This window comes from Camelus dromedarius, chromosome 16 (genome assembly GCF_036321535.1).
Source record: "Camelus dromedarius isolate mCamDro1 chromosome 16, mCamDro1.pat, whole genome shotgun sequence".
Taxonomy (NCBI): domain Eukaryota; kingdom Metazoa; phylum Chordata; class Mammalia; order Artiodactyla; family Camelidae; genus Camelus; species Camelus dromedarius.
In genome coordinates this window covers 46,504,642-46,518,405 of record NC_087451.1, presented here as the reverse complement: position 1 = coordinate 46,518,405, position 13,764 = coordinate 46,504,642, and the positions used below count along the sequence as shown (strand labels likewise).

The 13,764-nt window shown below is 50.9% G+C and overlaps 1 protein-coding gene across 3 annotated transcripts in view; it reads left to right on the top strand.

Annotated features, from left to right (window-relative positions):
- ABR (ABR activator of RhoGEF and GTPase) overlaps nucleotides 1–13,764 on the top strand; it is a 172,687-nt gene that overhangs the window by 99,602 nt on the left and 59,321 nt on the right. For all 3 annotated transcript variants that reach the window (XM_010978926.3, XM_031468485.2, XM_031468484.2), the window contains 2 exons: nucleotides 2,229–2,327; nucleotides 9,264–9,449. In XM_010978926.3, coding sequence (XP_010977228.3) covers nucleotides 2,229–2,327; nucleotides 9,264–9,449 — 285 coding nt within the window. The remainder of the gene's footprint in view (nucleotides 1–2,228; nucleotides 2,328–9,263; nucleotides 9,450–13,764) is intronic.

Sequence of the window (13,764 nt, the reverse complement as noted above, 5' to 3'; positions counted from 1 at the left end):
TGGTTCCAACCAGTCTGGGGTCTGGGTGCTTGAGGGCAGCATACAGTTAACTTCTTCCACCTGGTGGGGGTTTCCAGTGTCTGCAAAACAGCTCAAAGGACAAGGCTCAGAATATTATCTCTAGCCCTTGAGGAGGAACTAAAGGTCTTTGACTTTGTTTAATGACTAAACTCTTATTACGTCGTTGTCTTGCTTGACTATTTTCCTTTCTTTCTGTGTTTTCTCTATTCTCTTATGAAATGTACTCTTTGGAACTTGAGGAGAGTAAAGTTTTTCTACAGACAAGAGGCAGGTGGAGGACATGGGGGGAAGGGGGTCTGTTCTGGAAAGGCCCCACAGGGGTCCTACTCAGTTACAGTCAGAGCAGTGGACGAGCACAGAATTTGATGTTCGAGGACCTGGGGTGGAATCCCAGCTCTGCCACTTTGTGACCCTGGGCTAGGCTCCTCCCTATTAAGTCTTATTTTTTGTTTCCATTTGTATAATGGAAAATTATAGTACCCCCGCCATGAAGTATTTGAGAGGGGGGTGAGGCTAAATGAGAGAGTGGAAAGGGCTTACAAGGCTTAATAAATGTCAGGTGCCCACAGGTTAGAGCGTCACGTGGTGCTGGGCTTCAGGGCATCCAGAGGAGTGCGAGGCAGGTGCTTCAAAGGCAGGCGGTAACGAGAGAGTGTGCGTTGGGTGGGTCGCATGGGAGAGGGAGTGCTGCAGACACAGAGCTGACCCCCGGGCCAGAGGCTTCAGCGGCGCCTCCAGGAGACAGGGTGCAGGGGGCAGATTTAGAGGAGAGAAGAGCCCAGGTGGGAGAAGGCATTTTAGGCAGCAGGGATGGCGAGAACCAAAGTTCAGAAACTGGAACACTCCTGGCATGTTGGGAAGACAGAGATCTGACGGCTGCTGGGGAGATTGGATGGGTGGGGAGAGGCATAAGGAGTCCTGGAAGGTGTTTAAGTAAAGGGTAAGCTGGCCCCCATCACGGTGTACTGTCATATGTTTATGTTTACTTGTTTTGGGTTTGTTTTTTTTTTTTAAACGTCTTTCCCCCAGGTTATAAGCCACATGAGAGTAAGGGGCTACTGTATGCTTGTTTCTCTTGGTACCTACTGGGTTTGGTGGGCATTTGAATAAATAAATGAGCAAATAGCCTACTTGAATCCTGCAATAATCGCAGGTTGCAGCAGTAAGTCTTTGACAAGCAACAGGTGTAGGGTGGCCTTCTGGGAAGATTGATCTGGCTCTGGGGAGTCGAGCAGAGACAGGAGAGAGTGGCAGAGGTCAGTTAGGCACAGTGGGATGCTGTGGCCTGGACCACAGCAGAGGAGTGGGTGGAGCAGAGGAGAGAGTCCTTTAAGAGATTAGCAAGAATGCTCTGAAGGGCTTGGGACTGAATGTGGCAGAGGAGACGGGGAGAGTAGGACGAGGAGGCCAGGAATGACTTGGGGGTCTTAGGTGACAAGAAGAAGTACACGTTTTTTTCACTCAGGAAAAGTTTCCAAGCACTTCCTCTGTGCTGGGCACTGTGCTAATTGGTGAGCATTTGAGGTTAAGTGGGGCATGATCGCCATAGAGGAGATGGAATTCTGGAGGCAGGAGGAGGCCTGTGGGGGTCTGTGCCGTAAACAGTGAGGCAGTCAGGAAATGCTGGGGTCAGGATGTAAGGGGTAAGGTTGAGGGCCCCCAGCCAGCCCTTCTGTTGTGGGACTGAGCTCCCAGGGACAGGAAGATGTAGTCCGAGGTGTAGCTAAGAGGCCACACGGCTGGGGCTTCCATGGCCACTTCCATCCCATCCTCCCTATCCCTACACTGAGTTTACACATCGCTTCCTCTGGGTACCTCCTCTGCCCCTGCTGTGTCCTCCTGTGTGACCATGCCTGCCCCAGTCATGCCTCTGATTTCCCTTCTAACTGTCTGTATCTCCCCTCCCCCGTGGAACTGCTCCCACACACGGGGTCAGATCCGTGGTTATCTTTCTCCCTGGTATGAGATTGAATAGGTGGATGTATATCAAATAAGGAAATGTGGGGGGAAGAAAGGATGGGAGAGAAATAAAGCAAGACATTAGCAATATGGGTGATTGTTTCTCTTTTTATATTTCTGTATTTCCTAAATTTTTCTATAATAAGTATTTGGCCTTTATCCCCTGCAGAAGAAGAGGGAAAAGGCAAGAAAACAGGCGGCTCAGGATTTAGGCCTCCTTTCTCTGAGCTTTTGATCTGCTCTTACAGGTGGAAGCAGGGAAAGGCCTGGAGATGAGGAAGCTGGTTCTCTCGGGGTTCCTGGCCAGCGAAGAGATCTACATTAACCAGCTGGAAGCTCTGTTGCTCGTGAGTATATGTTCTGGGGCTTCGTGCTCTAAAATTGCTTTTGGAGTTGGAGGCAGGGAGGGGGGGACCCGGACCAGCCCTTCCCAGGGGCAGAGTCTGTGGTACTGCTCTGCCCACGGCTTGGCGTCAGGCAGCCGCTGTCATTGCCAGAAAAGGCCTGTGCCTCGCAGCCCCGACTCTCCACACCTGCCCTGGGAAAGGTAGAAGCAGCAGCAGGGGAGCAAACTCTCCATCACCTCGACCATGGTGCCGGCGTCACTAATGGATCACAGTGCTCTGTCCAAGAGCCAAAAGTGGTGGCTCTTATTTTAATGTCAATGTGTAAGGTGGCATACAGGCAATTTACAATAACATACATGATATTGACATATTTATTCTTAGAACTTACACATTTACAGACATACAAATATAGGACAATGTGTTTTTTCTTTCTGTCTTCAATATTTTATTGACGTGTTTCAAGCAACCCTAATAGCACAATATCCACTATTAAGAATCTCACCCATTTAACTGCTGCATGAATATCATTCATTTATTGACATTAGCGTTACGAACACATAATGGAAAAATGTCCAGGTAGAGGGTCTTAACCTCTGCCTCCAACTGGTATTCGGGTGGGCTCTACCAGTCAATCGAGTTGAGATCTCTGTTATCCCGGGTCCAAGTCCTTCCTCCTCCCTGGAATAATGAAGCATTCATGCCATCCCAAGGCCCTTTGGCAGGGAAGTGTGAGGGTGAGGGCTCTCTGTCATTCTGGGAAGCACCGTCTCTCTGAGGCAGTAGACTGACCGCAGCCCTCTGTGAAGAAGCCTCACTTTCCTCTCCATGGTGGAGGCGTTGTGAGAATCAGACTGGGAGGAGAATAATAAAATGTTTTCCAAAGGTAAAAGTAACCAGGGGGAGGGCATAGCTCAGTGGTAGAGCACATGCTTAGCATGCATGAGGTCCTGGATTCATCCCCAGTACCTCTGTTAAATAAAATAGTACTAATAAATAAATAAACCTAATTACCTCCCCCCACCAAAAAAAAAAAAAAAAAGGTGAAACCACACAGATGTAAGATGTTTTTGCCTTTGAAAAAAGTGCATATTAGATGCGTCTAGATATTATGCAGAATGATTGTGGCATGGGAAGTTCTCTTCCCTGGATGTTTTGCAGTCTGAGACATAAGATACCAGAAAAAAGAAGGAATAAGAAATGCAGATGTAGATCAGGAGAACTCATTCTGACAAGAGCTGTAAGAAGCTAACACATTTACGTACTTGCTGTGATGTGAGAGGTTGCCACCCAGTGTCCCAGGGGACTTAGCATTTATTACCCCAGGAGTAATTCTCACAGTGATTAGCTGCTTTGTAACACACTGGGCTGAGTTGGTGGTCAGTCTCCCTGAGAGGTTGTTGGTTTACAGTCATATTTTTTAAGTGAGGGACAGTTTGGCAGGTCAGTAAGGACTCTGGTCTGGGGTCAGAACTAGGGAAGATACTTGACACTGCCATTAACAGTAGACTTATTTCCTGTTTTCCAAATTGTGCATCTCAACCACTAGTGGGTTGTGCAGTCAGTGCAGTGGGGTGAAGCAGCATTTTATGACAAATGAGAAAGAAAATGTCAGTGTGCATCATACATAGTAATAATAAGTACTGTTTCATGCAGCTTTCAGCTTGCTGTATGGATATGTGTACATGTGAATGTATATCTGTGTCCTGGGCCACATGCTGTCTTACATATGTTGTGGGTTTTAAAAACCACTGGCTTTGGGCAAGCCATGCATGGGACCTCCTTGAGCCTCCATTTCCTCATCTGAAGATGAGAATGATGCTGTTACCTTCCCTCTCTTCTTCATGGGATTGAGAAGATCAGGTGACCCTTTTGGGGATCTAGTACAATGCCACGTAGTTAGGCATTGAAGGAAGGAGGACAGGCAGATGAAATACACGTTATAAACCAAATTGTTGTACCAAAGCAAAGGGGCATGGTTGTCATCACGAAAAGGATACATATTTGAAAGAAATTCAAAGGACACAGATTGCCCTTCTTTGAATCCCCACCTGACTGCTTACTAGCTCTAGACCTTCAGCAGATTAATGAACCTCTGTGCCTCATTTTCTGTGTCTGCAAACGGGGTATACTAATGTTAGTACTCTCTCCAGGGGTTTGTTGTGAGGATCGAGTTTGTTTGAGAAGCTCTTAGAGCCTGAGTGTTCGCTGATAATATTATTATCTCCAGTTCTGGAAGAGAATGCAGGTTAGGGCCTGTTTGTTTCTGTCGACACACCCGTTCCCTGCAGGAAGGGGAGGCCTGTGTTCTCATCCAAAGCCTGGCACTCTTAGATTCCAGCTTGGTTCTCATCTGTCATTGGGCCTAACTTGAGTTTCCGTTTGTCTGGGTAAAGATAACAACAGATTTAGGGGCCAAGACACTCCCTCCCTGCCTCGTCCTTCTAACAGCTCATGCCCCAAAGGCAAAAACGATGAGGCTGGGGCTCCCAGTCCTGGGGTTACCCAGGCTAGGTCCCTCCTCTCTCCCCCACTTGTTCATCCTGGACCCCTGGTAGGGAGGGACCAGCTAGGAAGCCTGGTCATGTCTGGAGGGCAGGAAGAAGGACCAGGACCCTCCACAGCCACAGTGTCAGATGACAAGCCTCAGATAGGGAATAAAGCCCTCCCTCCCTCCTCCTTGAGCTGAGGGCCTCCCCCAGTTACCACAAAGCTAAGCCCTTTGCTCTTTGGGGTGACCTGACAAAGGAGCTCAGAGGAGAAGAAAACCTGTCTTCCCCAGCTCCCTCCTCCCCCCACGCCCAGATCTCCTTCTTGTCACCCCACCCCCATTCCCACAGCCCTGCTCCTGAGTGTTTCTTCTCAGTCCAATACTTCCTGACATGCAAACGGCTGGGTGTGTGTCCCCAAGACTGTGGACACACACAGGCGCAGACGGGGACACCACATAGGAGCCTCTGTTCCTGCTGCCTGAGATGCTGGCCAGGGCAAGGTTTGGTAACCTTCTGGAACCCTCCAGGTTCCTGGTGGGTTCCTATTACAAGGGAAGTGGGTCTGGGAGCCTGGCCTGAGGTGAGGATGGAGGAAGGAGGAAGGGAGGCAAACTAAATGCAGGTAATTCTGCATCTCCCTCCTCTGGGAGATAAGCTGGGTGCCTCTGGCTGCACCATTGCCTTCAGCACCTCCCACCGCCTGGCCCTTCTCTCTGCCTCTCATCCTGGGGTTTGCTTTGTTCCTTAGCTGTAGAATGGGTTCAAGATGCCCTTCCCCTTGGCCTGCAGGCTGGAGGAGAACTATGACAGTTAGCAAACAGGCATGCGGCTGCCTCCAGGCCTTTTGGGATAGGAGGCAGAGGAAGTGGGCCGATTTCTCTCCCTGTTTTCGGAAGGCAAGTTGCTGGGGGACAGAGCAGACTAATGGCGGTGCGAAGTTACACAGCAAGTTAGAACTTGCCTGGCCCGAATTCCCGAGGAGTATTACATAGGAAATCCGGAGCCAGGACTCTGAAATCACCCAGGGGTCCTATCTAACAACCCGCTCCCCTCTGATACCGTGGGAGCCGGCGCCCTTGCCCTCTGCTGGAGGATCTGGGAGGAGGGAGAGCGAGCTGGTACCCGCACTTTGTTGGAAGAGCAGTGTCGGAAGAGCAGTGCTGCACCAGAGCTCAGTGTGGGGTGCCTGTGCCTCTCAGCCAGCCCTCCTGGCCCCAGGCCTCTATTCGGGGCTTCACCAGATAAAAATAACTGCCTTCAGGGGCCTCAGGCCAGGCAAGGGCACAAACCCAGCACTTTCCCTTCCCCTAAAGGCCCAGCCTTGTCCTGAGAACTGTCTGAGGCCCCAAGTACAGGCCCTGTCCACGTGACCTGGCCCTGGTGGCTCCATCTATTCCCCTTTTGTAGACAGAGTTGGGGTTTAGGAGGGAGCAGAGCAGTTGTGTCTGGTCTCCACATGGGCAGTGCTTGAGTGCTTCCCCAGCAACTTCTGAGAAATCCTGACCCCGCTGCCTTCCCAGGACTGTTCTCTCTTATTTCCTTTATTCCTCCTCAGTGGGGACTGCACCCCGGCAGGGACAGGGACTCTGTGGTGACTTGGACCCTCCCCTGGACCTGGGTGGGTAGACGTGAAAAGGATAAACTCTGGCTGATCCCAAGGGCCAGCTCTGTACCCTTCCTGGAGTGTTGGGAGCCATAAGCTCAATGTGGCCATCCACCTGGGGTCCTTTCCCCAGCCCCTCTCCGATCCTGGTTCCCTCTGTTTCCCTGCCTGCCATGTTTACCAAGGCCCCACCTCTTCACCTGCTCAGATCTTCCTTCAGAAGCTGTTTCGCCACCTCCTCTGTGAAGCCCTCTCCGAGCTGTGTCAGCGCAACCTTGGGACCAGTGGGCTGGTATTTACAGTCCAAGTCGGGTAATGACCCTGTCTTACTTTGTGCACTAAATTGTTTCATTTGTGTCAGTCCAGTTTACCCAAATAGATTATAACGTTCTCCAGAGCAAGGAGCCTGAGTCATAAAAATAATCTCCTGAAGGGAAAATTGGCCCTCGGCACTCCCCTGCTTCAGTCCCTCCAGGGAGAGCCGGGTCACTGCCTGGGCTTAAAGGCTGCATTCCTTCCCCCGGCATGATCTGGCCCCTGTTCGCCCCTCCATTCCCGCTTTATGTCCCTCTCCACCCCCTTGCACAGGCAAATCGGCTGTCTGCCAGCTCCTCTCCCCCCAGGCTGCTCCCACCTCAGGACCGGGCATTGAGGAAGTCGGCCTGGAGTACTGGCCCCTCTGGCCCTCTGCTTCTGTTTCAGGGTCAGCGTCTCCTTCTTGGAGAAGCTGTCCTTCAGCAGGACGACCCCTTCTTATTTCCTTCGTAGCACTTGTGTGCAAGTCTGTGTTTGATGGTTTCCTTGTATTTTGTCTCCCTTACGTAACGGGAGGCTCCATGAGGGCAGTGATTAGTGAATCCCTGGATACTCCCCACACCCCCTGGCCTGGCCTCGCGTTAGGTGCTTGGTCCATTATTTGTGGGGTGAACAGTAATAATAGTAGCAGCTAGCATTTATTGATTGCCTTCTCTCTGCCAGGCACGTACTCAATATTTTATATAAATTAGGGCTTTTGATCTTCTCATCAGTGTTCTTGAGAAGGTAATAATTATCTTGGTTTCACAAATAAGGCTGCTGAGGCCCAGAGATGCTAAGTGACTTGCCCACAGCTATTAAGTGGTGGAATTGGGACTCTTTCCCATGCTGCTTGGCCTGAACCGCATCCTGCTTCCCTCACAAAGAGCTGGACATTAGGAGCTCATTGGTTCCAGCACTGAGAGGGTCAGAAGGAGGGTTTCTGCTTTTTCCTGTCTTCATCATTGAGTCTGGACTTTTTAGAGCTGGGAGAGTGAGGGAGCCGTAAGTCGGAGCATTGTCTGGGTTTTTGAGTGGATGGGACTTCCTCTTATGGACAGACGTGGGCTCTGCTGCCATCGGATGAGACAGATGGGAGGATAGAGTGAAGCGTGGCTGGGCGTTTGGCTACTGCAGTGGCTGGAGCTGGTGGTCATCTCAGGGAGAACCAGTCATCAACTTCAGTCTCCCTCAGTGGAGGTGTTCCCTGCAGCCCAGCACTGAGTGGCCCGTTCTCTGCTAGAATGCTCCTCTTGTCAGAAAGCTCACCACCTAATCCTGTGAGACAGTGGAGGACAGCTCTTGTGAGCCCACACTTGCCCCTGCAACTTCTCCTTTCTGCCTCTGGGTCTGCAGAATGACCCAGACTAAGTCAAAGACCTCTGTCCACACAGCCCTTTAGCTACATGATAGATGAACACTGACCATGTCTGACTCACGCTCCTCTCTCCCAGGCAAATACCCTCCACCTCTCCCCCCACCGTGCCTTCTCTTTGGGTGGGTATCCAGACCTTGTGCCCTGGAGAGCCTTTGGAGTGCAGTCTGGGCATCTCTGGGGGCTTTAGGGCTGCGGGAAGGTCAACCATGGAGGTTATCCTTCAGGATCATTTTTTGTTTCAATGATGAATTTTAATCATCCCCCCCCGATTAGAAAATTATTTACTCATTGGAGGTGATCTAGAAAATACAGATATCACATTGAAGGAAACGTACCCAAGCCTCATTTTCCCTTAATGTTGAGCTTTAAGGTGATGGCTTCAGCTCCCAGCAGGTGTTAGGGATGATCTTGAGTTTCTGTCTGTCACCTCACCCTCTCCACCCGCAAGCATGGAGCATCTTGGTGTAGACAGGCTGAGACAGCAGATAGGTTTCATCTTGCATGTCAGCCTTGGCATGGAGGAAGAGTCTCAGGCTACAACCAGGCTCAGTGAAAAAGATGGTGATCACTTAGCAATGTCTGCCATGGGTACAGGAGGCAGGGCGGTGGCCTGTGTGCCACCTGCTCACTCTCTCTGTGCTAAGTGATGGGAACTTAAAATATCAGTGCAGCTGAGATTGGTTTGGACCTCTTAGAAACTCTACCCCCGAGTCCTAGAATCATGTTCTGTTTTTCGGAAGGAAACAGCTGAGGAGTTCAGTCAGCCCTCCTTCCCACTGAAGCGTGACAAGGGAGTTTATGACTCAGGGCGTGAGACTATTGTGGAAGAAAGCTATGAGTCCTGTTAAACCATCAAGCAAACCTCTGTACCAGCTGGGAGCCCAGGCCCCCAGGGGTCAAGGCGTGGGAGTAATGTGCCTGGAACCACCCCTTGGGCCCAGCGGGGCTGCTGGACCCGGCTCTGGCCATCAGGCTCCCTCTTCTTGCAGTACCACATGGCTTGTTGGGGCCCGTGACAGCAGCTGCTTGATTCAAACCACACTTCACCTGCCCTCACTGGCTTTGTCTAGGCAGAACTTGAGCAGTAGGAAGGCCTAATCCGGGCCCTGGGTCTGCTGACCCTCTGGTTTATTTACCTCTCACCTCCACCCTTTCTTCCTCCTCTCTCTCAGCCCATGAAACCCCTGAAGGCCACAGCCACCACGTCCCAGCCTGTGCTCACCATCCAACAGATTGAGACCATCTTCTACAAGATCCAGGACATCTACGAGATCCACAAGGAGTTCTATGACAACCTCTGCCCCAAGGTGCAGCAGTGGGACAGCCAGGTCACCATGGGCCACCTCTTCCAGAAGCTGGTGAGTCTCCTGTTGATGGAGGGTCTCAGTGGAGCTGCTAGTGTTGGGAGAAGACTGGTCAGCCCCAGCCTTCCTGGCCTCCTTCAAGGCCTGGGGCATTTCCGAGTCCTGAAGGAAAGCCTGGGCCTCTGCCTTATGGGAACTTGGCGAAGCCCTGGAGTGCTTCTGGGGATGCTGGAGATGAGCTGTATGCGTAGGTGCTCCTGGCAGGGCATCGTTTCTCTTGCCGAGGGGGCTCCAGGACCCCTGCCCTTCAGCTGTCTGAGGGCCAAGTGCCAGGTGGACGGACAGAGACTGCTCACCTGAGACCTCGGGCATTTGCTGCACCTCTGTGCTGCCTCTGAAATGAAGCAGTCAGGCTGGAGACCATGTCAGCTAATGATCCTCTCTTGAGGACACGAGGACCCAGGAGCAGAAAGCACTGCGAGCCCAGCCCACTCGCTGTTGCGGGGGAGGGAGAAGGAAGAGGAGGTAGAATTCATGTGCGGCCTTCATGCTGGGAAAGGCTCTTCAGGGTCTTCTAGCTTCCAGGGCTCCCATGATGCCCTGTCCTCCAGCTTGGTGTCTGTCTTCGGCTGTGTCCCCAGAGGACCCCCCCGAGTCAGCCCCACAGGGCCCCCACCTGGCTCTCCTTGGGACTGTCCCCCCATTACTTCTGCCAGCCCAGCGGCAGGACAGAGCCCAGGAGTCAGTGGCCGTTGTCCTGTGGGTGTGAGTGGTGGGGGCAGGTGCCTCTGCTTCTCCTCGCCTGCAGCAGGGGAACAGGTTGAATGGAGAGGCCTCTACTTCTCACACAAGAGAAAACTCCTGCTTGGATATTCATAGGGCCACAAGCTCAGCATATTCAAAACCAGATTCATTGGCTCTGAAGTCCTTTGCTCATTTTCCTGCTTCTGTCTCAGTGGGTGTGGCCACATCCCATCCCACATCCATCCATGACTCCCTGGGACTCATTCTTGGCACCTCCTCTCCCCCACCCCCTCTACTGCCCTGCATCCACTTCTTTAAAGCTCACAGCCACCAGTTTCTCTCCACCCTCTCTGGCACCCTTACCTGGACCATTGCTCTAGGCTCATGAGTGGCTTCTGCCTCCAGGCCCACCTACCAGTTGGCCTCTCACCTCTACTTAGCAGATGGAGAACGTCTTCTAAACTCCTAACTGGACCTCACTTCTCCCTGCTCATGTCCCTTCAGAGGCTCCCCCTCACCCCCTGGATAAAGGGCAGGCTCCGAGGAATGGCTCATGAGACCCTTTACATGCTGGCTTCCATCCTCCCCTGGCCTCTGGCTGCTGCCTCCTCCACCCTCGAGGCCTCAACACTGAACCTTCTGGTCTCGGGTCACACTGCAGGCACGCATGACCTCTCTGTACCTGCAGTTCTAGCTTCCTGAAATGTCCTTCCCCATCTTGTCTGGCATCTCCTGGTCAGTTTCCAGCTTAGAAGTGACCTTTGTGGAGAAGCCTTCTGCAGCCCCTCATATGTGATCCCTATGCTTACCCACTCCCTGAACACTAAACTGCCTGAGTCCCCAAAACCATATGCTCCGAGAGGACAGACAGTATTTCTTTCATTTTTAGACCCCCCAGGACTAGCGCAATAGAGGAATGAATGAGTGAGGAATGAATAGGTGAATGAGTGCACCATGCCCTTGACAGCGGGACCACTTGGGGAAACTTGGCAAGGCATTGAAAAGACATCACAGGGCCTGAGGTCTGTGTCCAGAGAGACAGCAGTGTTGCAGGGACAAGCACTAGAACCAGGTCGCAGCTGGGAATCCGGGCTCTGCCACAGGTTAAACCTGTGACTTTGGGCAACTTACCCAACCTCTCCTGACTCAGCTTCCTTGTTTGTAAAAATGAGGATAATAATGGTATCTACCTCATTGGATTGTTGTGAGCCCTAAGTGAGTCAATACCTGAGAAGTGCTTGGAAGAGGACCTGAAACATAGTAAGTTAATAAATACTCAATAGTTAGCCATTATCGTTACTGTTATTACTGCTATTATTATTATTAGGAAGAGGCACACCTAAAAGGCGATGTTGCCAGGGAACTCCACACTTGGTTCTGGCAGCCCCAGAATGCCTGCCCCAGTTCGGGGATAGGGAGCACCCAGTCATGACTCCAGGCCTGGTCTAGGAGCCTGAGGTGATTGGTTTGGGGGGCAGCCTCTCCCCAGCCCTCAAGAGGGCAGAAGAGAGCAAACGCCAGAGGTAGGAGGGTGAGTAGCCCAGAGCGTAGTGCAAAGTCTGTCTTGGTTTGTCTTTGTCACTTGGACCCTGCTGTCACTGGGGACCCCCGTTCTGGTCTGAGCTCCACTGGTCTGGTCATGAGTTTGCTACCCACCCTCTCCCCCAGTGTCATGAACTAATGCCTGAAGCCCCTGGGGCGACAGGCTTGGGAGGATCCGGGACAGGCATCTGGAGGCAGTTTATTTTCAGCTGGTCTCCGGGTATTTGATTATCTGTCACTGAGAGGAGGGAATTAGCATCTCTGTTATTTGTTTGATGAGATCACCCCAGTGCCAAGCTGCTGTTTCCAAGCAACCTCCACTTCCCAGTTAACGGCCCTGGCAGGCTGGGCCTTGGACCCTGCAGACAAGGGTGCTCCATGGAGATGGCAGTGCCTGGGATGGTGGGGGACCCCTGCATGCAGGCCGTCTGCCCAGGAGACTCCTGCTTCCCTCCCATCCCCTTGGGCAGGGGAATGGGAGGGTAGCGTTCCACCCTGGGCACCCAGCCTGTATCCTTCTCGTGGGAAGGAGGGCAAGTACAGCGCTTACCTGGAAGAAGAATAGCAACGATTTTTCCTTTGGTCTAGGAAGGGACTGTCTAGCATATCCCCTGTAGCTTGGGACACCCTGGGCCAGTACTCCCCCTGGAAAAAGAAGCAAACTCCATCCTTCCTGCCCCTCTCCAGCTGGGATTTTCCTTTTTGAATTGTCTGACCCACCTGGGGCTGAGACCTGTGTGGCCCTGGGCCTAGGTTCTTTGCAAGCATCCCTGTTCTCACTTTTCCTCCTGGCTTTCCTCGGCCCCACCTGCCAGCTCCTACGGGCTCTGTCTCTGTCCCAGGGGGCTCCAGGCCACCAGCCCACCTCTTTGGGTCCTAGGGGAATGCAAGGATACTGCAGAAAGCAGAGTGGTCCAGGGCAGGGCTCAGGGGCAGCCCACTTTCCCCAGCACCTGGTGGGCAGAAGTCCTGTAGCAGCTGAACTTCCTCGCTGCTTCATTGAAAAAAATTTTAACCAGAAAATCAAAATCTAAAAACTGTGCACTCACCTCCTAGGATTAACAGATATTAAACTCTGAAGATACACAAAGATTTTTTTAATCAAGAAAATAAAGCATTACAGATGAGGATGAAGTCTGTCTCTCTCTCTCTTTCTTCCTGCCCTTCCTCACAACCTCGAAGCAGCTACTTTGGTGTGTAGCCTTCTAGGCTGCAGTTTGTGTTTTTGCTATATATGTATTTTATGGTATTGCATGTACTTTTAATGTGTATGTAAGTGTGTATATAGATATCATATATTTTCCAATTCAATCAGCCTTCTTTTTGAAACATATCAATGGTGCTACACAAAGATCTAGTTTCATTTTAACTGCACTATGCGTATGGGTTTGCCTGTTTGTGAGCATTTGTTTCCAGTCTCTTCACAAGTGAAAGAGTGAGGCGGGTTAACACCCTTGTTCACGTTTCCTTGTGCACACACGTATGCAAGTTTCTCTAGAGCAATGCATTATAGAAATATAATGCAAGCCACATATATAATGTAAATTTTCCTGGTAGCCACATTGAGTAAAAATAAACAGGTGAAAGTAACATTAAGAATACATTTTATTCAACTCAGTAGATCCAAAATACTTTCAACGTGTAATCAAGATTTTTAAATTAATGAGATAATTTACATTCTCTTTTGCATATTAAGCCTTTGAAACCCAGGGTGTATTTTACACTCACAACACATCTCAGTTTGGACAAGCCACATTTCAGGTGCTCAATAACCACATATAGCAGGTGGCTCCTGTATTGAACAGCATAGCTCTGGGGTTTGTATGTAGAAATGGATTTGCTAAGTAGTAGGCTGAGCTTGCACATTTTCAACTTTATTAGTTATTGACAAATTACTCTCCAGATGATTGAACTAATTTACACCCCCACAAGCAGTCTAAAAAGTTCCTACTTCCCTACGATCTTTCCAACCCTTAATATCATTAGAGTTTTAAATTTTGACCAGATTGATGGCTATGAAATAGTATCTTGTTGCAGTTTTAGTTTGAATTTCCACCCTTTGTTCCTGGAGGAGGAAGTGTGC